Source organism: Cupressus sempervirens, chromosome 5, assembly GCF_028749045.1.
Source record: "Cupressus sempervirens isolate cs-2001-9-10 chromosome 5, ASM2874904v1, whole genome shotgun sequence".
NCBI classification, from domain to species: domain Eukaryota; kingdom Viridiplantae; phylum Streptophyta; class Pinopsida; order Cupressales; family Cupressaceae; genus Cupressus; species Cupressus sempervirens.
The window spans coordinates 369,492,049-369,516,780 of record NC_143122.1 but is presented as its reverse complement, the minus strand read 5'-3'; the positions used below and the strand labels follow the sequence as shown (position 1 = coordinate 369,516,780).

General features: G+C 37.0%; 1 protein-coding gene across 4 annotated transcripts in view; it reads right to left on the bottom strand.

Moving 5' to 3' along the window:
- Positions 1-24,732, bottom strand: part of LOC149556280 (vacuolar protein-sorting-associated protein 37 homolog 1-like) — a 99,377-nt gene that overhangs the window by 26,730 nt on the left and 47,915 nt on the right. For all 4 annotated transcript variants that reach the window (XM_089830491.1, XM_089830494.1, XM_089830495.1 and 1 more), the window contains 3 exons: positions 16,737-16,824; positions 16,593-16,632; positions 16,425-16,471 (listed from right to left, as the gene is read on the bottom strand). In XM_089830491.1, the coding sequence (XP_089686617.1) occupies positions 16,425-16,471; positions 16,593-16,632; positions 16,737-16,824 (175 nt within the window). The remainder of the gene's footprint in view (positions 1-16,424; positions 16,472-16,592; positions 16,633-16,736; positions 16,825-24,732) is intronic.

The following is a 24,732-nucleotide window of genomic DNA, read 5'->3' as shown; positions in this document are numbered from 1 at the left end:
CTTGTATCTTTTCTTATTCTTCACCTTGTGGATTCACACTGTCCAATGTAATTGCCTTACTGGATCTAACATCTTCCTTGACCGATTAGTAAATCTTCCACAATCTGTCATTTAGTCATCAATCGTCACTTAGTGATCGATGATTATGATAGGTGTCCTTCCTTTATCTATTGACCTACGTCTTTACAATGAACCTGTTGGGATGTGCCAACTAAGTTCTCACCGATCGATGCTAAGTCTACTATGATTGCCATCAATGACAATGTAATATCCCCATTGGTTGCCAACATCATAGTTTCAAGGATTAACCTATTATTGGATCCTCGTAGGCTAATGAGGATGGTTAGAGGGTCTTCTGAGGATTGATTCATCTCCAACATTCAGCGATCTATGGATTTGGCCTTCATTCAATGTCATTTGGACTCCATTTGCCATACTTACTATGTATAGTAAGTCAAGGGTAATAGAGATGGACCCTTTCTATTTTTAGAAAGTTTATTTGGTCACATAGGGAATTATGAGGAGAGATTCCTATTTCATACGACATGGCAATCAGACAAGTATTTCAAGAGATATTAAAGTTCAAGTGACTTAAGTGATTTATTTAAATATTTTAATGTTATAAAGTTATAAAGTCACTTAAGTGACTAAAAGACGAAATTGGCTTTTAATCCCACATTGCCTAGTTGTTTGTGTTTTCTCTCATATCAAGGTTATAAAAGCGCGGAGCTACATTGGGATTGACAGAACGACTATATGTTATTTTGCAAAAATCTTAATGGTTGCTTAAATGTGACTGGATTTTTCCTAAGGAGAAAACCCCTTAAGGAAAGTAGTGAGGCTGGACGCAAACTTGGCACTCACATTTCACTTCAGAATTAAGGTTCCAATCTGATACATTGTTTTCAGTAAGTTGGAGCTTCAATGGTGAAAAGGACAGGTTATCGAAGTCATTCGCATGTACAGGTTATCATTTAGCAGATTGGAGTTTTGGACGGCAGGTAGAGAAATCAGACATTCCAGAACAGAGCTGGAAGAGGTATTACATCACTCGAACCAGCTTTTCGCTATTTTGATTCATGTCCAAGGCGGGGTAACCTAGCATCAATGAAGTCAGATGGTTAATGGGGGTTAGGTAGTTTACAGTCCGGCACCCATACATACTCCTCAGTAAGCACACGCAGTTGTTCCACATGCAGTAGTAACAGTTGGATCACTGATTAACGGTTAGACCCAGGCAGAGCCGAGAGTGTTTACGAGGAAGAAACTCCAGTTGGTATCACAGAGTTCTTCTCACAGCAACAGCATAGTATCATCACCAGCAGCACAGCATGGTCTATTGTTGAACATTGACCCGGGAATTATACGATGGCAGAATATAGAATGGTGACTGGACATGGACGTGGCACAAACACATCAACATAACCAGACATCCTTTACGGCATCCACCAATGTTGAAAACGGGTCTGTACTATCCTAACTAAACCGCATGTGCACTTGTTGTGTGTTTAAGTTAATCTTCACATAAATTGAGAGTCCAGTCAATGGTGTTTTAAACAGCAGATGTTAATTTGCTGTTACTGTCATGAATCGGTATTTCACATTGTTGTTATTATATTAGTATTAATGTACGATCTGGACGGCACTATTTCATTAATAATACAACTACTCCTTGGCATTTGTGTTGAGAATCAGTAAAGTGACGCTATATTAGTACTTGCTTAAGACTCCTTGATTGCACACCAACTGTTTGATGAAATTTTGTGAGTCCAAGTTTGACTTTCTTTGATCAGAATAAGCAGGGATTCTTACAAACAACCATCTCATAATCATGTAACTTGGCCAATTAGATAATGCCAAGTATCTTGTAATGATTTTCCTATTACAAGGTAATTGGTAAATACTTGCATATTATTAACAGAGACCGAGAGGTCAATTTATACAAAAGAATAAAGCGGAAAGAATAGAAATATTCTATTCTAACAAATAAAACTAAAAAAACGAAAGCTAACTAAAGTTAACTAAATATTTACAATAGATAACCATTAACTAATAATAGACGTCTTATCTATTATTGTAATACCCTCCCTTAATGGTTAATCTATCTAACACACCAAGCTGTCCTCTGAATTTGACAAACTTATCAAGACCAAGAGGCTTGGTGAGAATGTCTGCAGTCTAATCGGTGGTAGGAACATACTGCAGATCTATAGTCCCGTCTTCAACCAGCTGTCGTATGTAATGACAATGAACATCCACATGCTTGGTTCGTTCATGGAAGACTGGATTCCGTGCTAACTTGATAACGCCTTCGTTATCAACAAACAGAGTAGTCGGTCCTACTAGTAACATCTGCATATCCCCAAGCATCCGACCATGCCAGACAGCTTCACATCCTGCCTTAACAATCCCTCTGTATTCAGCCTCTGTAGAAGAGAGAGAAACTGCCTGCTACTTCTTGCTGGTCCATGTGACTGCACCGGATCCCAAACTGAACACATATCCAGATGTTGACTTTTTATCATCAACAAAGCCTGCCCAATCTGAATCTATGAACCCACTGAGTTGAGGATTAGAACTCCGAGAATACAGAAGTCCATAATCGGAAGTGCCCTTCACATAACAAAGCACACGCTTTGCTGCCATCCAATGATCAGCCTTAGGAGCTGTCATAAAGCGTGAAATATAGCTGACTGCGAAGCTGATATCAGGCCTAGTAGCAGATAGGTAGATGAGGCTGCCTACTAGTTGCCTATACGTAGTATCATCAACGGAAGGAGAATCAAACTTGGCTGATAACTTGAGACCTTTCTCCATAGGTGTAGATGCAGGTTTGCAATCCTGCATTCGGAATTTGTCTAACAGGGCCCTGGCATATTTGGACTAAGAGATGAATATACCAGAAGACTGTTGCTGAAAGGATTTCGCAGCAAAGGCTTGCTCAGTGGAGGTGGAACTGGAGCTGCTACCGAACTGTTGTTTCCACCGATCTTGCTGAAGCAGCAGGGTGTAGAGATCAGTGAACTTTAGATCAACACCAGTAGATGTGATGTTGAGAGTCTCGATAAAATGCTCATAGGATTTTGGTAAACTCCGAAGAGTGATTACCACAATATCCTCTTCCTCCATCTTGCGACCGATGGCAAGTAACTGATCACGGATTTCCTGAATCCGATTCAGGTGTGCCTAGAGCGAGGTGCGCTCATCCATGACAATAGAAAACAGAGTGTTTTTCAGAAAGAAGGCTCTGCTCTTGTCAGAAGTCTCATTAAGACCTTTTAGATGTGTCCAGATTTCGGCAGCTGTCTTGCCGGATGGAATCTGAAAAAGTTGGTCATCAGCTATGGATAGTTTGAGAAGCATTACTGACTCTCGATTATTCAGATCCCATGTATCTTGATCAGTACCCGGAGAAGTCGGACGCTGCCTAACACCCAGAACAAGTTGATCAGTGTTTCAATATTCGAAGATTGCGATGATACGCTGCTTCTAGGTTCCATAATTGCAACCATTGAATTTGGAATTATGCTCGAGCAAAATATTTGTTAGAGATGCCATGGCACGTTTTTCAATGAAAAACTGTGAAAATCTATGAAGGCGCGTTCTTCGAGGCAAAAATACGGAAGACCCAGAACAATCAGAGAATGACCCAGAAGAGAGCTCGAAAAAGCCAAAAGGAATCTGCTGTCATTTTTTGGATTCGTTGGCTCGAAAATCGAGGCACCCAGAAAAACGAACGACAACCTAGTTGAGCTTTCGAAAAACCCACCAAGAATCTGCAAACAAAATATTTTTTCGACCCCAAAAATTAGGGTTTCGAGCAAAATAGCAGTCGGCGGCCAAAGAGGTCAAAAACAGCAAAAAATGGCCAATTTTGATCAAGATTCAGGCGTTAGGGCTTTGACAGCGGAGAGAATGAGGAGGTATGATAAATCGAACTCCGGTCAAGCTTCAATCAGCACCAAAAACGTGGGTTAAAAACGCAGGCCAAGACCAGTCACAAATCCGGTGGCCAAAATCGTGATTTGCAGGAAAAATCGTGCAATCTTCTTAAACCGAGCAGACCGGACGCCAAACTCTGAAAAAATGGATGCCAAACCCTGAAAAAAATGGACGCCAAACCCTGAAAAAAATGGAGTTTAGTTCAGGCCGCATTTTGCAAAGAAGTTCGGCTCAAAGTAAAAAACCAGTAATACCACGCGAGTTGCAAACCCGAGTTCGGGAATTTCTCTAGGCCGAAAACCCTAAGCGGATTTTAGAGAAATTCAACGGAAATAATTTTGAAAAAATTTAAACAAATAATTTCACGAAGAAATTATAAATTTTTTCGAAAAAATTTAAGTAATAGCTCTGATACCATATTACAAGGTAATTGGTAAATACTTGCATATTATTAACAGAGACCGAGAGGTCAATTTATACAAAAGAATAAAGCGGAAAGAATAGAAATATTCTATTCTAACAAATAAAACTAAAAAAACGAAAGCTAACTAAAGTTAACTAAATATTTACAATAGATAACCATTAACTAATAATAGACATCTTATCTATTATTGTAATATTTCCAATGCCAATAATCTCGACACTTTATTGTGTCCTTCCCTGATTGTAACCAAAAAAATGTTGAAACATGGTATATATATTAAGTCATGCAATCCCATGTCAAGCATAAGATTACACAATCCAATTTCTGCAAATGATTTTGGAATGATAATCCTTCCAAAGAAATGATGACTTTTGACGTTTCCATAATATTGGAAGCTATCAACAATTAATTGAAGTACCTCCTTCATTATGTCTTCTTCATAAGGTTCTCAAGGTGTGTTAGACCAATCGAATTCCTTGAGAGTACCATGTTGAAATCTTGCTAAAGGTACCACTACTTAAGCTTTTGAGCATTGGTGCCCCACATGAATTTCATGCTATACAAAGAGAAATGTGTGTTCCCCGCCCTTCTTTCAGCCCACATATGCATTGTATATCCCTAGGTTGAAGATTGAAGTCATTTTGTGAAGTGTCATTTCTAGCTAGTCTCAATCTGCAATTTTGCTGAAAGTATTAAACTATTTGAACAAACCTACTTTGCAATCAAATACTTTGAGTCCCGTTAGGTGTCATGGCCTACTGGCTTGGGGATGTGCTCATTGTGCATCAAATAGCATATGTTTCCAATTTGAGGCCCCCACAGTCTGTTTTGATAGGTTTTGCATCTGCCTAGTTCAAGGTGTTTTATTCATATCTGCAGTTTGCACTTTATCCTAAATTCCAAGTTGCCTACATTGAGGTCCTCAATTTCATGACCTATGATTGATGAGTGAAAACCAGTTGTACCCCTGTATTCTAGACTTCACAAAGTTTCCATGTCCATTTTCAGATCCAAATCAATCCATTTGCCCTATTCGCTAGGCCATTTCCAAATCAGATTTATTCTGATTTCCCTGATTGTCAAGTGCAACAATTATGAGTGGCCCACTTTGGCAGCCTTCAAAATTTGATCATGTGATTTTCATGAGCTCCCACTTATTGCCCTGTTTTCTCTATATCAGAGAGATGCTATGCCCCAGCTTGCAGACCTTTAGGTGTTCATTTGACATGTTTCCAAGGCTGACTCCAGATACAATATATTTAGGATTTCTGCATTTGTCAGTAATGTATATGTGGGTAGCCATTATGAAGAAGAGATATTATGTACCTGAAACCCTAATCATCAATCCATACTAGTGGTACCTTCATGTGTTATTGTGTTAAGCTTCATGCCCCTGGGAGGTCATCTGGTATTTTTATCAGATCAATATGAAATGCAGATTCTTATTTCCTAACATAACTGATGACAGGACAAAACGAAGCAAACAGCTTCAGAGATTAATTTTTTTCACCCTGAATATTGTCATAAGTTCCCCTTTGGCAGGATCAATGCTTGTGAATGAGAGAATCTGCCTGCTAAGTTGCAGGTCCCAGTAATATGTTCTGATTAATTTTTTGGGTCTATCAACAGTGCATTCTCATTCAATATGGCAGTTTGCATGAACGGTTTATGGTTTTCAGTGATCAATTGTTGTTCATTTTGATCCAATTGGTAAAAAAAGGGGATTCATAGAGGATTGTTTCAGAGTATAGGTGATCAAGGTCGAGTTTTTTTAGCCGGGTCCACCTGGGACCCAACTTGCTGCATATTTTTGCTCTTTTACTTTTGAGTATATCATTTTGATTTAAATCATAATGATAATAAAAGTCAATATCCAGGATGATCTCTACGCCCATTTCCCATAGTCTTGTTGTTCGTAAACGGTCATTTTCCTCTTTCAACCAGATTTCCAATTTCCCAGCTTTGATCGGACTTACCGAGAGATAAGAGAAGGGAGTTTTTTGCAAGGTGGAGAAGATTGAAGTGTGAAAAAAGGCATCACCTGAGCAGATCCAAGCTTCATTCTCCTTTATATTTTCTTCTTTTCTCTTTTCTTGGGGTTTCAGATGTTGGTAACTTTTGGGGTTCCATCTTCTGTGATTCCAGCCAGCAAGAGTTAAAGTGTGTTGAGCAGCATTTGTTGAGTTATCAGTGAGCAATTTAATGGATTTCTGTTGAGTTTCCAATAGGTCTTTGAGTTTTTTGAGTTGTATATCAAAGGTAGCCAAGAGTTTAATGAATATAAAGTTTTGGTTCAGATCTCTCTAGTGTGCTTCTTGACCAAGTTTCAAATGAATAAATCAAAGATTTGTGTCATTTGGTGTCTTGTTATAATCTATATGGTTTTCTGTTTGTGCTTTGATTCAAGGAGTCAATTAAATGCCTGATAGAAACTACAGATCGGTTAGATTTGTGCATAGATTATGATAAGTAGGGTGAGTTGAAACTACAGTTAAAGAATGTTGTAAGGCAACATCTTGTAGATCATTTGCTATTAGTTGATGCTTTGATGTACAATGTTGTATTTCTCAAGACTCGGGTCCCCAATGGAGATAAGGTGTTGATCTCAGCTTTGAGAGTTTCACAAGTCATTTGCTGTTTCAAGTTCATGTTATCTTGCTACAATATTGATATAAGTTCAAATTTACCTTTAACTTGTTGTATATTGTTGTCCTGCCCCTATCTCATGGTCCATGTTAAGATTGATGTTCAATGGGTGATTAGCCTTCATCTAGTATCTCTTCATGTTGATGCATTATATGAGATATCTTCTTAATTAGATGCAGATTTGAGTGTATCAATGGAATTATATCGTGAATCTAGGTATACCCACCTTGGTCTTGCATAAACTAAAGTGCAGAAGGATTTCTTTATCCTTGTCAGTTGATCTAGTCCTCTTAAGAATATATATTTGGAGTTGGCTTCTCCTTAAGATTTGTTGAAGCAAACTGGTAGCTAATTTGTTAGTGTAAACCCTGTCAAATCAGGAACCAACAAGGTGCTAAGATTCTTCTGACCTCCATCAAACAAGAAGTAACCCATAGCCTTATCTCGCCATCTGAATGTGTCAGCCACATGCGTTGCTTCAACATAGTCAGTGTAGAAGCAAGAACAATTTGCAACAAATAGGGGGTGATGGTGATTGCTCTATAAAATGGTCAAACATCCTTCCAATTGGGTCAAAGTGATGAGAATTTTTTCCCTTATTTGTGATTCGAACCCAATTTCTGTGCATCTCAGAGTACTTTGGCCAACTCCAATATGTCATTTGATGCCATTTTTAAAAATCTAGGAATTCAATCATGAATCTGCCCTGTTTCACTCTTTCCCAAATTGTAAGATGCTAGAGCTGTTCCTGCCCCAATTTCTACCCAATTCGCCTTAATTTTGTCCCCAGGCATTAAACAGACAGTTGGCCTGCTCTCTAGTTTTCTCAGTGTATGCACTACAATATCCCAAGTAGATTCTATGCTCAAATTTGTACTTCCACTCATCACATCTGATCGAAAAATTATCATACATGTCATTGCACTACATGAGTTCCAATTTTGGAAATCAACAGCTTATTAAATGGAAGTGATATGAAGCTTTCCATCTAAAACACTACTACAGAAATCTATGATACACAATAGTCACTGCTTAAAAGTATACATGTTACCAGGAAAAGCATTAATATTTATAGTTTATATAGACCAGTATATTATAATTTGAGCCAATCAAACCTCCTGTGTATTGAGATCAATTCCTTCAACATTCATGCATTAACTGATTTTAATGACTCCCAGTTGCTGAAGACAAATTAAGATTCAACACCAAAATAAGAACAAAGCAAACTTCCTCCTTGGCTTGACTCGAACTGCCTCTTTCAGTAATGAACTGACCGATCAAAAATGAAATGACTGCAAAAATATTTGAATTAACAGTCAAGCTAAACCCTAAGTGCTGGCTTAGTGAACAAGTATTCCGGAAATGTTTCAACCAAGGGAGTCATCCCAATTTGCAGTTATAATTGCATGGGAGCAACCCTTCCCAAGAAACCAATGATCTGTAGCCAGCTTACAAGATGCAACTCTCTAAAATCAGAGCATCATGCAGTCATCAACATAATTGAAGATGTCGCATCACTTCATGGTTATAACAACTGTTGATATTGGCATTTGCTGGAGGCTGCTTACATGCACCTTTATCTTCTTGTTCTACTACTAGTTTTGTGCAAATGTTTTTACTACTTTAACCACTAGGCATAAGAGGCAGAACTTTCTCAGGCAACAGAAGCAAAGGTATGGCCATTAGAAACGCTAACTATGAAACTGTTAATTCAACCACAGGAACAAGCCTCGTTAATAGTACTCACACCATCTATACAAAATTAACCCGCTGAGTATTATTTCCAAGTCGTGGCAAAGTATAGCCCGACATATTTTGGAATTTAATATATTCAGAACATTACAAAAGTCAATCACTGGACTACACAGGGAAACACAGGAGCATTTATCGGGACTCTTGGGAGACTTTATTTTATTTTATTCTCCTGAAATCTGAAACTTTAGTAAATATCAAAATAATTGCTCACACAACACTATTATTTCCCAAAACAAAGCAACCAGATAAATATATAGTGCAATGTCCGATAGTAGCAGCCATAAAACTATATCAATTTGCCAAACGATAATTCAACCTTAATCAAGCCACCCATATTTGACTTTCAAACATTAGTCCAACCTTCCATTTGTGTTGATAAATCCTGACACATAAAATGAATATCAAAAAACAGCTCCGACCTGTGACTTACTCGTAAGAAGCACACCCAGAATTATGCTTTAGCATGGTGATAAATATTGATCTTTTGCTTTACTTCTCAAGCCAAACATATATCAAACATCAGAAATAAATATTTCTTTGTTTTCCACAAATCAAATGAAAAATACGAAACTAAAAAGGTCCTAATCATGAAACTTCACAAACTGGCAGGTAAAACTTGCTCTAATACCACTATAATATCCTCCTAGGATGTTTTCTCCAAAATTTTAAACCAAATGATTCACAGACAATTAAACAAATAATTTGCATGCAATTGTTTTCAATTTATCCAGCACATTGTACAGAAATTTATAAAACATCAAAACTGTAATTGAGATTCTAAAATGAGAAATGAATATTGCCTTCAAATCTTCAGTAAAGCAAAAATCAAAATCCAATCATAGTTACAGAACTTAACAGTCAGATTGGATAACTGTAAATTAGAATCTGAAGCAAAAGTAAGACACCTGAGTGATATCGCCAATAGACAATGAGTTTTTGTCCACTGGCTCCAAGCTTGAGGATTTCCCTCCTCAAACCTGCTGAAGCCAAAGGTTCCAAAATTCTCCAAGAGAAGAAACAAACATTAAACCAAACATAATGCAAAATGTGTTTCTCTATGTTCTTTTTAAGAGCATCCCTATGACCCTTCATTTTCCAACTGCTTGTCTCTTCATTTCCTTTATTTTTGTCCCTTTGATCCCGTTTTGAAATTAAAATGACTTTATTAATTTTCTTTATACTCCAAATAAGTCATTTTAATACTTTATGAAGTTGTCATTAAATTTTCTAATGTCCCCAAAAAAGGAACATTACAAATCATGAAGAATCTACAAATGACAGCCTCAGCCTCCCAAGTGACATGCTATTTTATCGTTCTAAACATATTGATATGATCCTTCCTAGAATCAAGAGTTATGAAAACCTTGTTCAATTTTCCAAATTTGTTAAGTTATGATATAATTTGAACTAGGTATCGACTTGCAGCTGATTTTCTCAGCAGGACAATAAATTGTAGAAAATCATTCCCATGAATAAATCAGCTAACCAAAAGGTAAAAATCTATTAAAACAATGAACTATAAAGAAACGAAAAAACTGTTGTTTTTCAAATTTGAAGGTATTTTAATTGCATAAATAAGTAGAGAGCGAATAAAAAGCAGATTATACCCCATGAACTTTGGAATATAGGTTATTTCATTTATATGCATAGTGCATAGAGCATAACTACAAACTACTAATTGCAAAAAATCAAAGTCAAACTGCAAACTACAATGTTCCAATAAATCGAACATAATCAATGACTCTTGCTGCTTCGAACAGAGTTATACTAGAGGACTATAGATCCTAATGATGGCACATCATTTGGGGAGGGTCATCTGTGCTTCTTTGTCATTAGATAGTTGTGTGCCATTTTGAAGATGGTAATGTCTATCCAGCCATCATGAAACATTGATGGCTACACTTATGGACACTCGTTATCTTAAATCGAGCATTCACAATGCAATGTGAACATGTCAAATGGCTAATGTATGAATTCGCTCCCATCTGTCAATGTTGACCTATCAAATATTTTAATATTACTGCAATAAAAATCATTTGGGAATTACCATTCATGGCTGTATAGACTTTGCCCAAATAAATAATGTTACAATCACACCCTGTTTTAAAAAAAAGACCAATAAATACGAAGGCACGTGAGAAAACATATAATTTATATTTATTATCAATGTAAAATTATAAAATATTCAGTTTCAAATTAATAATGTCAAGCTCAACAATCAAGTTTCAAATGGCAAAAGGATCTTCCAAACATCATCATCATCATGGACATAGGAAGATTTGAAGAACCACAAGCAGTGTCTCTATTGTTCACACTAAAAATGTGTTTTCTAGTTAGCTCCTCCAAAGTAAGATTTTGAAAAGTGGATATCAGCTAACGGGATTGTCGTCGATGTTTCTCTAGCCGACGGAGTGATTGTCGTCGGTGTTTCTCTAGCCGACAGGTAAATAGTTTGTAGCGGACATAATATTTGTGGCTGACGAACCCCTTCGGGAAGGTTCGGCAGATAGTATTTATATCCCGTCTGGGATCATTGTAAATCATCATTCATCTTATGAAGCATAATGTAATGTCTGGCATATGCGAATATAATAAAAGGAGTTATGTTGTTCGTGTTCGTGTTCATTATCTGTGTGCAATTCTTAATTAACCTATGCAGAAAACATTCTTTTAAACCTAGGGATTTCACTAGGGTTTTCGGCATCCCTGGCCCCGATGGTAAGAAAGTGGAGATCAAGAACCACAAACTCTCACGGGAACGGAAGGAGCATTGGATAGATCTAGTATACCAGGATCTTACACCCATGGAGAGGGACGCAACGGTTCAGGGGTCAAAGTGCAAAGGGCTTCGCAGGGACTTTATTCGAGAAGGTCACTGGCGGTGCATCATGGACGTCATCAAGAGCAGGTTGATAGGTGCCACTCGAGCTTCAGATATAGCGTTGCCCCAAGTGGTATTCATGAATGGCATCATGCAGGGTATGGTATATGATTGGGCCTCATTGCTTGCTGACAGGATGGAGGAATTCATGATGCTTTAGCACCGAACATTTTTTATGCCGCACCATGCCATTGGGCTGTTCCTGGAGGCTGCAACTAGCCAGATACCACTCGATGATTTTGAGGCTCCTCCGAGGGGCAAGTTGGCGGACGGGGAGCCTCCCATATTCTATTGGCGCCATTTGGATACAGGTGGAACAGCAGCGGGCCAGAAGAGAGTACTCCGAGGACTGGACACTTCCGGAGATACAGATAGCGGACGGGAGGACACTTCGAAAAATGACGGGGCTAAGTCCGTGGAAGAGGAGGAGAGCACTTTGGCAGAAGTTGGCAGTGAGGCAGCCAGTACTGGGTCCACATTCTTTACCCCTCCTCAGCTGTTAACTTCCGGGCACTTGACTACCTGCACGTTAGTCATTCCCTCGTTTGGCCAGCGCCATACCCCAGTCGTGATGACCCCTCCGACGGTGGCAGAAGTTGTCCCACAGACAGCGACAGATGTTGTCCCACGGACAGTCGCCGAGATATTGCTGACGGTTGTAGCGGAGGTGATTCCAGTTGTACCAGCGGAGCAAGTTTCACAAGCAGATGTCGTTACCGTTGCAGTCTCACAGAGAACAGTTGCCACCGCCGGAGCCTGAGCCTCAAGTTCGTTTGGATGTCATGGATTGTGATGCAGTTGTCACGGTTTCATCATCCTTATTAGCAGAGATTGAGACAGCCGAGTTAGCCCAGCCAGAGCCAGTCGAGTTAGCCCAGCTAGTACCGTAGCCAATACAGGAAGAGAACATGGAGCCGGGACAGTCAGAGCGACCGGAGGTGATGGATAGAGCTAGTATGTTTTTGAGGCAGCAGTTCCGACTTACTCTTGCCAAGAGGGGTCCGTCCATCCAGTCTCCGAGGCGTTCAGGAACATCACCGGTAGTACCAGAGCCTCAGTCTCAGAAGGAGGGAATGCCACATGTCGTGGTTGCGCCGACAGCAGAGGAGGCGGCACCGGATATGGGCATGGCTCCCGCTGATGAGGAGGACAATAGTGATGCGGAACGGTCATTGGAGGACTTCGCCAAGGAGGATTACGGATCGGATGAGGACAGGTGCAGGGACTACCTCAGGACTATGAAGTATGCTTTGAAGAAAGGACACGATGTGGCAATCCAGGCTCTGATTCGGCGGAGGGAGTGGCATTTGATCCAAGCATATATTTGGAGGGTTTGTCCTCAACGATTTCAGACTTGTTTTGTGGATGGAGGTTGGCCGGCAGTTGAGACACCAGAGATGTTGGCAGATTGGGCCACTGAACCGGAGTTGGGACCGAGTGACACTTCGTTGATGAGGCTGGCACAGGAGATTGTGGGATTGTACAAGGAGGTTTACTATGCTCGGTGGCGCGCGGAGGCGGACAGTATTGCATCTCAGAGATCTCTGGCGGTTGAGAGGGAGGCACGAGAAAAGTTAGCCGCGGACTTGGCCGACCAGCAGGCAGCATGGGCATCGGAGCGGGCAGCACTATTGAGGGATATGGCAATTGTAGTGCAGGACAGGGACGTGGCTAGGCAAGATGCTGAAGCGGCTGTCTGGGATAAGGATGTGGCTGAGCACGAGTTGCAGTTAGCTAGGAGGCAGGCTATGGATGCCGCGCTTCTTCGGAAGGAGGCCATGGAGGTTAATTCTCAGATTCAGATAGATCTGCGCATCAGGACAGAGCAGGTGTATGAGTTGCGTCACCAGCAGCACTCTTCTGGGACGCCTCCTCCTTTTCTCTAGTATTTCTTGTGTTGTCTGTAAGTTGTCTCCTAATTTTGTTAGTCGTCAGGAGACGACTTTTCTTTTTGGGGGGGATTGTGTCAGCCGACGGGATTGTCGTCGGTGTTTCTGTAGCCAACGGAGTGATTGTCGTCGGTGTTTCTATAGCCGATGGGTAAATAGCTTGCAGCAGACATAATATTTGTGGCCGACGGACCCCTTCGAGAAGGTTCAGCGGATAGTATTTATATCCCGTCTGGGATCATTGTAAATCATCATTCATCTTATGAAGCATAATGTAATGTCTAGCATATGCAAATATAATAAAAGGAGTTCTGCTGTTCATGTTCATATTCATTATCTGTGTGCAATTCTTAATTAACTTATGCGGTAAACAGTGGAAGCATCCCAATCAATACACACTAACATTATATCCCATACCCTCATGCCCCCTTCTTTGTAGTCATGTTGTTTTTGTCTATGAAAGGAGGCACAAGTAGGAATGCACATACACTAAGTTCTTTACAACTTGGTGCTATGGGGTAGCCTAAATTTAATTCTTTCGTTATGGACATATGCATATACATACATATATATAGACACACACATATACACACACACACACACACATACACACACACACACACACACACACACACATATATATATCAAAATTGAAGGTAATCATGCAAAATTTTGAAAAACTCATTGGGCATGACTCTTATTAAGAAAAAATAAAAATAAATAAAGGATTTGAAGTGGATAGCTATTTAATGTCAATTTTGCTTCTATGTTTAAGATGTGTTAATAATAGACATAATATTTCTTTATGTCAAGAGGCAGGATATAATGGCACCAAAGAGTCTTATATCATTACATATGCATTAAAATCAAAATATAACCGGCATATAATGTTTCAATAAATAAGTAAAACCATAAAATTAAAATATAGCCAACTGCAAACTATTAAAAAGTGACATTAATATGATATTTAGTAATCTTTCAAAGAAATACATCAATAATTATGAATGGAAATAAAATTAAAAGTTGCATGCAAAAGTAATTACCAAAAAAAGGCACTTCAAATAAAAATAAAGAAAACAATGTAGGTAAAATTTTAAAATTGGCCTCCATGTATGTAAGAAAAAATAGTTCTAATGTAAAATAAAATAATTCTTTCTAGCTTGAGACTTATATCTCTTCGTCTTTTCCAAATAGACTTATATATCTATGCTAGTTAATACTACTAATAAATTGCTAATTAATAATAATACTTATACTACTATTACAACTAATAATAATAATTTTATTAGCAATATTACTTTTTATAAGTTCACTATTATGATACTGTTATTATTACTAGCATACCTATCTTAAACAAGTCTATGTAAAACATATCGAGAGAGATCATTCTCAAGGTAGCTATCACATTTATATCATAAAGCTGATCAAAATTAGGCACCTCAAGAATGATATATCTTGGCATCTCTCATGTAGTTTTATCTAAGATGTATACTAGTAGCATTTGCAGTTACGGCAAGTAAATTTTAATCCAATGCCCGATAGCTGATACCAGTTTATTATTTAATGAGTCAATCATTTTTGTTCAACTAATAAAGAGAAATAAGCTTATGTAAGATATGTATTGGTAGTTGATATGACATAGTTTTAAAATGCAAATAATTGTGTCGCCAATGACTCATATATTTATTTATTTCAATTTAGAAGTGCTAGCCTTGAACCTTAACAAGCCTAACAATGGGCACAATTTTGTACCACTACTTGCAATCATGCACAATATAGGAAAAATTCCCTATATCTTCACAAATCCCTACACCCAGACCTATGTCTCAAGGGTTCGCTCAAAATGGCATTGCTTTGCTTTGAACTACTGCTTCCAATCATGCACTATATAGGAGAAGCTCCCTTATCCTGACAATTCCCTAGATCCAGACATGTGCCTCGAGGATTCATTTGAAATGACTCTGCCTACACATCTCTTTTGAGGAATTAGAGGCTCTATATTTCACACATAGGTTTACAACACATATCACCAATGTTCCATTAAACCAGCATTAACAGAAGTTCAGTTCAAACAAGTTTACTTCATCAATGAAGGATACCAAAACAAAGTGTATGATCTATATATCACTTTTCCTGCCTTCATACAAAGCTAGTTGTACAATGGAAGCGTATTTCCATACTCATAGGTACCATTTACTTATATTTTAATAAAATCTCTCTTCCTCAGCTCTTCCATTTTGATAGCATCTATTTACTTATCTTCCAAAAATCTCTCTTCCTAAGCTTTGCAGCTAGAATGTAGTTTTCATTTTTTTCACTTTCTTCATAGTGATCATATGTAAATGGTAGCAATATTCTTGGTACTTGCAAGGAATTTGCATAAAATATAACAATAGATGACAATCCTATCATTTCATTTTGTCTTTCTCTATTCCTTTTTTTTTTGTCTTATGTCGACTGTGGTTTTTGAAAGAGTCAAACCTTGTGATTTATGTGTTGTCAGTGCCCAAGCAAACCATAAGGAAAACTGGTTTGCGCATCCCCTTTGTATTGGTGTGATTGGAATTGTATATGGAGTTTTTATCTTCAAAAGGTATTCCTATCTTGCCTTGTCTTGTTTCTTCTTCTATTTTTATGTACTTCTCTCCCCATTCTATTTGAGAAGTTAGGTCTGCAACTTTTTGTACTTCTCTTCATCTTCATGATAGATCAGTAAGTGTGATCCTCAATGTTGATTCAAAAATCTATATACATGACCAGAAGCTCTTTCAATTATCAAGATGAAATGAACCTAATATCAAAATGGTTTAACAAAGTAAAAAAATAAAAACAGACATAATGTCTAGCAGAATCAAAAAATGCAAAACATGAAGATCTAGATTCTGACCTGATTCCGGAGCTCTGCAATCTGTGAATCCTTGGCAAGGTTATTTCCTGCAGAAAATAAAATAAAACACATATAATAAAGAAAAGGAAATCATTCAAGGAAACATTTCAAATGCAGGAGATTATAGACTGACCACAAAGTAAGCAAGGAGTAAAGCAGAAAACTTACTTGCCAGGTCTGCATGCCCTCTCATAAGTTCTCCACGCAACTAAAGGCATGATGACATGGTTAAGGTAAGAAACTAATTGCACATCCAGTAAATATGACTGAGGTAAATAGTGATTAAAATATAAAGTTAGTCATGCTACTTACAGAATCAAGATGTCTCACAGGTTCCAAAGAATGCAGAAACAAATTGTATGTTTTCTTGTCCATCAAAAGCTGATTAAGTTCATCCAGACTGTTGTAACCATAAAAATGTGATTAATTAAATCAGTAAAAATAACAAATTATTCTAAGTGCTCTTTTTCTCTTGAGATATATCATACATGTGTGCAGAATGAAGATCATGAAGCCTAGCTAATTTCAAGAAAAATAAATTATTCACGAGACCTTTATGAATGTAGAGATTGTTTGTAACAATAAATGTCTCAACCAAAGATTTATGGTTTAAAATTTATTTGAGTTTTAGTTTAAATAGGACACATCATTCTACTTCCTAGTTTCCACGTTGTTTTTGGTTTTCTGTATCATGTATGTTCCCAAGAAGAAAATGAGGAAGGGAGCATTGATGGATATGAATAGCATACTGATTCTAAAATTATCAAGGATTTTCATGCCCAAGACACAACTCACCATACCAAGTTAAGCAGAAAGCAATAAGATAGCATAAAAAGTCACATATACACAAGTGCATACGAATTGTTTATAAAAATATTTTTCATCTCCCATTTATTAAGAACTTTCTCTACCAGTTTTAGAGGGAAGTTTCAGGACTCTCATTCACTTTGTTGTTTCTGTATCAAGTAATTCCAGAACAGACTACATAGACGTTTAATTATTTGTAGCCTTCAAGAAAATACTGAGCTATTTTGTAAACCTATAATTGACCATCAGATTAATTATGCGAAATTGCAAAAATAAAGGTAAAGGTAAGATTCTAGGACAATGCCAGATGAGACATCAATTTTGTGTGTAAGTAACATCTTGTTAAAATCCAGAGGTTTTTTATTTTCATCTTCTTAATAAACTTCCATACTGGCTATCCATACAATAAACTGCTTTTGTTACAAACTCATGTTGCCTCTATGGAGTCCACAACCTTCACTTAGCCCACTCAAGGTGTACTAGTACAAGCAGGTCAAAACAAAGCTCATAAAATTGATGGATCCTAACAAGTGGAGTTGATCGAAAATCAAACATAAAAATGCAAAAAAAATTTAAAAAATCTAAGGGTACTATGGAGAACTTTGGGAGAATGGTCAGGGGTGAAATTATGCAAAATGGTACACACCGTGGTGGTTTGTGTGATGTCAAAGGCTTTAATTTGGGCTTGGTGGTGATGGTTCGTTTACTCAACCCTACCTTGAATCATGAGGAGCACATCTAGGGCACTGTACGTAGACCTCAATGGAGGCATTGCCTCCAAAACCTCACAAAGGGTGCTGCACCATGACCCTATTGGGGGCACTACTCCCACATCCCTGCTCTCGTTTTAGAAAATAAAAAATGAATATATTTTTGGGCCATGTTGGACAGAAGAGCAACATGTTTTTATTTGTTCAACTTTTTCCCTATTAAATTTCTAAGTCAAAAACATCCATACTTCTAGTTTGCTAATTCAAACCCTGTCATAATAATAGTCAACATTTCACAATTACCAACCTTCAAAAAGGTCACAACCCTTCATCATTGCTGCACCTTTGAAAAATTCACTTCCTTATCATCTTCACATTCCTGTCCTCTTCCATCAATGCTTTCCTAATTCCTTTTGCTTCTTTCCTTCTTCCTTCTTTCATGTACCCTCCAAATGAGGTTCCCTTCTCTCCCATTTTTATCGCATGTTTGAGGTTGTCACTTCTTTTCATTTCATGCCTGTTGACCATTCATTAAACTTAACTAAATTTTATTTTTATTCAGTGTTACACAAGGATGCACCCCCCCAGACTCCCATATTCCTCTGGCGGGGATATCCGTAGGACAAGGGAAAGGGAGCAAGGACAAGGCACCTCCCATCACAACACTTCCATCATCCTTGCATTGTCGGGACACCAAGGAGCACGTCCTGGGTGCTGCCCTGAGAACCCAAAAGGGACATAGACACCCCCAGACCCTCGCTTTCAAATTTAAAAACAAAGAAGAAATTGATGGGGAAATCGCGTCAAATCAAATTGATGTTTTTATACCCACTTTACTGAGTTCCAGCGATGAGAAGTTTGCCTTAAGGGATGATTAGAGACCTCCCTTCGCTACATTTTGACATTTTGTACTTGTTTTAATATCATGCTACTCGTTGTAATCATCTTTATGATATTTTTGATATAATAGAAATCTTCCATTTGCTGATTTGACAATCTTATTTAGTATTCTAATTTCTAATAGTAATTAATGTTGAAGATTGTAGCTGCTGGAGATATTTTCCTTACCTGAGATGAATAATTCAGCGTACAGTTGGTGATCTTTGGTCTGCTTGCTATGTAAATGCGATGCATATTCTCTGTTGCCACCAACATCAATTTCTTCCTTATGGTAGACTATCTTAGACTATGAAGAATCTTATTTTATTTGGAGTCATATTCATTGAGTCATTTACCTATTTGATGAGTCACGATACTCCAGCTTGTCTTTCATGTGTTCAAGATGATGACCTCCCATTTATTCTTATGTAGCGGTATTCAATTTTTGGGAAAGCTTCTTTTTGTGGTTCAATTGCTAGTTCTTTCCCTCACGGCAGTGCAAATGAAGAGGTGAACATGTTTAGAAGTGGAATCATCATGTTTCTTGTAACAGGAATATACTCACTTGTCTCTAAAGACTATTGGGAAAAACTGTCATATCCTGTTCTAAACAATATCAATTGATATGTATTTAGCATTTTGTTTTAGGGTGTAGTTCTGATATTCAGTCTTCTATGAGTGAATCGGTTTTATCTATAGAGCATACTGTTGTGTGGAGTTTTAGTGTTTTGTAGGTGATCGATGTGTTATTTTACTGTGAGTAATCTGTTTCAGTTCGTTTTAAATTAAGATCTGAGTCTATATCTTTGCAAGTAGAAGGAACTGTAGAATTCATTAAGGTGAGCAGTCTAAGAGTTGTGTGAGAATTGTAATGAAATTCTGATGTTATTTATAAAGTATTTTTTCTTGGTGTGGCTGGGTTTTTCCTTCCAGAAGGAGAGTTTTCCCTGTTGTTTTTTGTTCAGATTTAACAAAGAAAGCACAACTCTAAACCATTTAACACATACACCAAGGTACCATGGGAAAATCTTCAGCCATGATGATGAAAAACCCAGGAATGAATCTCTGAATATGATAATCAAAATGTTCAAGGTCTAATAACAATTTGTCAAGATCAACATATATATCGATCTACAAAATATATAAAATTAAATATCCTTTGCGATCTGAGTCTGGATATGTTATTCTCTACAGTTATATATATGATCATCTCGTTCGGATGGATTTCCCTCCACAAACTAAAGGTCATTTTCTTCAAGTGCAATAAGTACTCTAAATTTCCATGAAGTGGAGTTCATGGCATCTTCAAGTCTGTCTTCGACCTTGAGCCCGAACACACCATTTTTGTAACTTGATATGTACCTTGGATATGAGAGATGAATAATAACTTTGCAGCTAAATAAATCTGATCGCAATCTTTTTCAAGCCAGCTCTGATACTATTTTTTTATCAGATTTAACAAAGAAAGCACAATTCTAAACTAATTAACACAAATACACCAAGGTACCCTGGGAAAACCTTCAACCTTGAAGGTGAGAAACCCAGCAATGAATCTCTAGATATGATAATCAAAATGTTCAAGGTCTAATTACAATTTGTCAAGATCAATATATATATTGATCTGCAAAATATATGAATATCCTCTGCAATCTCAATCTGAATAAGTTATCTATGTGGTAATATATGTATGCTGTGATCTTTATCCATTGTGATAATATATATAATGCAATCTTAATTATTCTCTGCAATAATATAAGACTGTGACTTTATGTATCCTATGTGATCTTACGAATACACTGTAACTTCAGTATTATATATCTCCTCTGTGAGTAATGATGAAACTGCGACTTCAGTATTATATGTATCCCCTGCAATGTGATGTATCTTTAGTAATGCGTATATATAACCTTCAATATGTATACTGCAATCTCTGATATGATAATGTATGCTGCGACCTCAAGTGTATATCCTTTGTGATATACTTATCTTCAGCCAATGATCTGAATGTCTTTGTTTCTTCTCCTGTGATTAATGAAAACAACATGAATATTGTTTTATACTTTGTGCGATTGAATGGATCACATCCATTCATCACATCTGTTGACTCACACCCTTTTGTTTATGATAACCATAGTTTCTTTAAAGTTGATTATGCTTGTTTGATATTGCACATATCATTAATGGTATCATTTGTAAGTGATAAGCATTACCTTGTTTAGTTGGCGTAATATATAACTAATTGATCAGATGCCTCCCGAAACTAATCTTCAACATTCCCGGGGTATCTCTGGTGTTCTAGTGTTTTAAGCTTTTAAGATATCTGCTCTTCATTTTTCCTGCTATTCTGGTTCAAAAATTTAACATGGTATAAGAGCTAGGTTTAAGGAAAGATCTATAACCGGATTTATTCAAACTTTGAAGTATTATTTTCTTCTCTTCTAGTTTGATTCTTTCAGGTTTCAAAAATAGTGAATGGACTCAAGGTTGAAGATAGGCTGGATGGTGCATTGAATTTCACAACATGGAAATTCAGAGTTCTGATTTTACTAAAAGAAAATGATCTTCTAAAACTATGTGAAGGAGGATGTTCGTGAGCCAACCGATGATGCTAAGAAAGCTCAATGGAGGAAGAAAAACATTATGAAAAGAAATATATTGATTGATTTTCTAAAAGATCATCTTATGCCTATTATATCCAAGTTGAATTCAGCTAAATAAATATTTGAGAAACTTAAAAGCTTGTATGAATTCAACAATATCAGCAGAGCTCTGGCCTTGCTTACCTCTTTTTCTTCTTAAATAGAATTTATAAAAGACTAAAGAATAGGGTAAAATAATTATCTTAGATGATTAAATCTCCTCTGTGCAAGCTATCTGTTCTCACTTTGCACTCCCCCATCGATCACGTTTGAAAAAAGCCAGCTGCTCTTCCAAATGCCAAATGAGAAAAGAGAGTGTGAACTGTGAAGAGATTAAAAAATGTTATATTTACTAGGTGAATTTGATGCTTTGAGGGCATTTCAAGTTTTGGATGCCAAAAAAAGGTTTAAAATTGTTAGTTTTTTGCACTCGGCACCTTTGAATGCCCCCACAAGTACACTTGAGACCCTTAGTTACCAGTTCAAGTTCGAAGAACCAATTTGCTAGTACGGCAAAACTTTGGAAAAGGGTTTGGGTTCGTTTGGGCTCATTTGTACAAAACATGTAAACATCATAAAAAATTTAAAAATTTAAATTTAAAAAAAAATATATATATATATATTTATTTATTTATTTATGAAGCCTAGAAGCAGAAGTTAAAATTAGAATGTCACATAGTATCATACAATGATATGATTTAATCATTTAAACAATAAAAACACCGTAGGCATAAACTTTAAACTTGTAATCATACCATCATGAATTGTGATCATACCATCATATATTTCAAGTTCAACATCAATGATTCAAAACATTAAAATTAAATCATGATTCATCAATCTTAACAGCGAGTTCAAGTTTCAACTAATGGATTAAAAATGTATTAATAACCTATTTGGTCTTGCTCAAGACAAAATAACCTGTTTGCACACCACAAATGAGTGTTAGAAGCCAACATAAGTCATTTACATTCACAATTTAGGGTTTAGGAACTCATAAAATTATAAAATATGACCCAAAAAATGACTTAAACGTCATCTGTGGGGCTCAATTCAACGTGATTCACTACAAACTCGACCTATTTGTAACCAATTCGCCCAAGTTCATTTTTATTTGGGACCAATTCAAACCATGTTGCCAAAAATCAAACTCTGGTCGAATTTTTGGTAAATTGGACCCAAACCAGGTATTGATTTGAAGGCCATTCCAATGAACCAGGGTTACTAAGTGGAGAACTATCAAGATGCACCCCAAATGCTTCAATTTCCTTGCGGGTACACAGATTGACAAGTTGGGGGGAGGGAGGGGACTAGGCATACCCAGTAACTTAGGATCAAACCAAAAAGAAAACATATTGGTCATAAAAGCTTATTTTCTAGTTTAATATTCTCGTATTCCTCACGTATATTATAATTTGTACATTCCATTTGCATATTACCAAAGAGAAGCTTTATATTCATTCATATAGAGTTCATCGCCTATGTAAAGAGGGCCTTGAAGTTCGTTATCACTAGCACCAATAGGAATAAGTGGAAGACTAAAAGATAGGTAAGAGGAAGATGGTAACAAACATCGTCTCAGTTGAAAATACAAGTATGCAAATAGACAAGGCACTCAAAGAAGATTTGGATTCCAAATGCATTGGAGAAATATATAGTAAAATTAAGTTTTTTATCCAACAAAAAGATCTATTTTTTAATATATCCAACAAACACAAACCATCATACAAAAGAAAGAGGGATAAAATGAAACCTTTCCTACACATGACTGAATTTGTACACAATCGAAAACGATTTATCAAAAAGGTTATAAAAGTACTATATATAAATGGTCCAAAAAAATAATACGAATTTTAAAAAGCCTTCTGAAAAACGTATTCTTGAAAGGAGGTGAACATGTTCTAGTGGAAGACATATGCATCACTAGTAATATGGATCCTACGACTCACCACAATTTATGGACCACACCATGTTATATGGACAGGGTGATATTTAGGAGGCGAAAGCATAGAAGGAGGCTCTAGACTGCTACTCAAGAGCTTTTGGGCATGAAACTGGTGAAGAGAAATTGGAAATTATCTTTTTTAATACTAATGAAAGGATAGAACAAGAAATATGTAAGATCTTCAACTATAAAAAAGGGAACCTTCCTTGTAAATACCCTAGGCGCCCCTTAGATACAAGAATAAGGTCAACCAAACTGTGGGATGAACTAATATCTAGGATTAAGAAGAGAACCACGTCTTGGAAAGGGAAATGACTCTCCTTGGCTGGTATGGCAAAATGCTCAAATTTTTCCTCTCAATCATGCCAAATTTTTAAACTTTCATGTAGAAACCTTCCAATATCAAGGAGGGAGGTATGAAATAGATTTTTCAAGACTTTCTTTTGGCAAGAAATGAAGGGAAAAAGGAAATTCCCATTCCTAGCTTGGGACAAGGTCTACAGACCTAAGGAGGGAGTTTTGGGATTAAAAGCATTAAAAAGAAAAGTGAAGCCCTGGGGACCACTCATCTAGAGGATGTTTATACATCCTCATCTCAAGTGGGCTAGAATAGTCAATAACAAAAATATCAAAAATCAGGACCCTTCTAGTGTCTTTAGGATTAGAAATCCTCCTAGAGGATCCCAGAGTTGGAATTTTATGCTAGATTGCAGGGATACGAATTGAGATAAATTAACATGGAACTTGGGGAAAGGCCAAAAAGCTCTCTTTTGGACAGATTCTTTGGGGGGTTATAAAACCATACGCCAATTTGGAGATTTTGCCAAAACATGATCTATCCTTGAATCAGCACGGAGAAGAAATGTAAGAACCCCTGCTGGTTATATCTTGAATCTCTCCAATCTTTACCAATTTTACACCAATCATTTTGTTTTCTTTGGGCCAACATTTTTTGCAAACGAATTCTTTACCAAAATATCTAGCAAAATCAGATGTAATTAATCTAGGAAATTTTCTGACTGATCTGCAACTAAAATTTCAACGCTAAATTTTCATTGAAATTTATTTTGCACTTATTACATCAAACTCAATTCTTGTGCAATCACAATTATTTGATAGTAGTTCCAGCTGCAACTAACTAATTCTACCCTTCCATAGCATAATTACATATGATAAAGAACCTGATTTTGCACTTGAACAATTCAATATGCCAATGCAACCATAACCAACAAGCAATTCCGACGCAATACAAATGATTAAAGGAACCTGATTGGTCTGCTGCATAATACAATACAAGGAGAGACTCCATTTGAATGCTGCCTCAATTC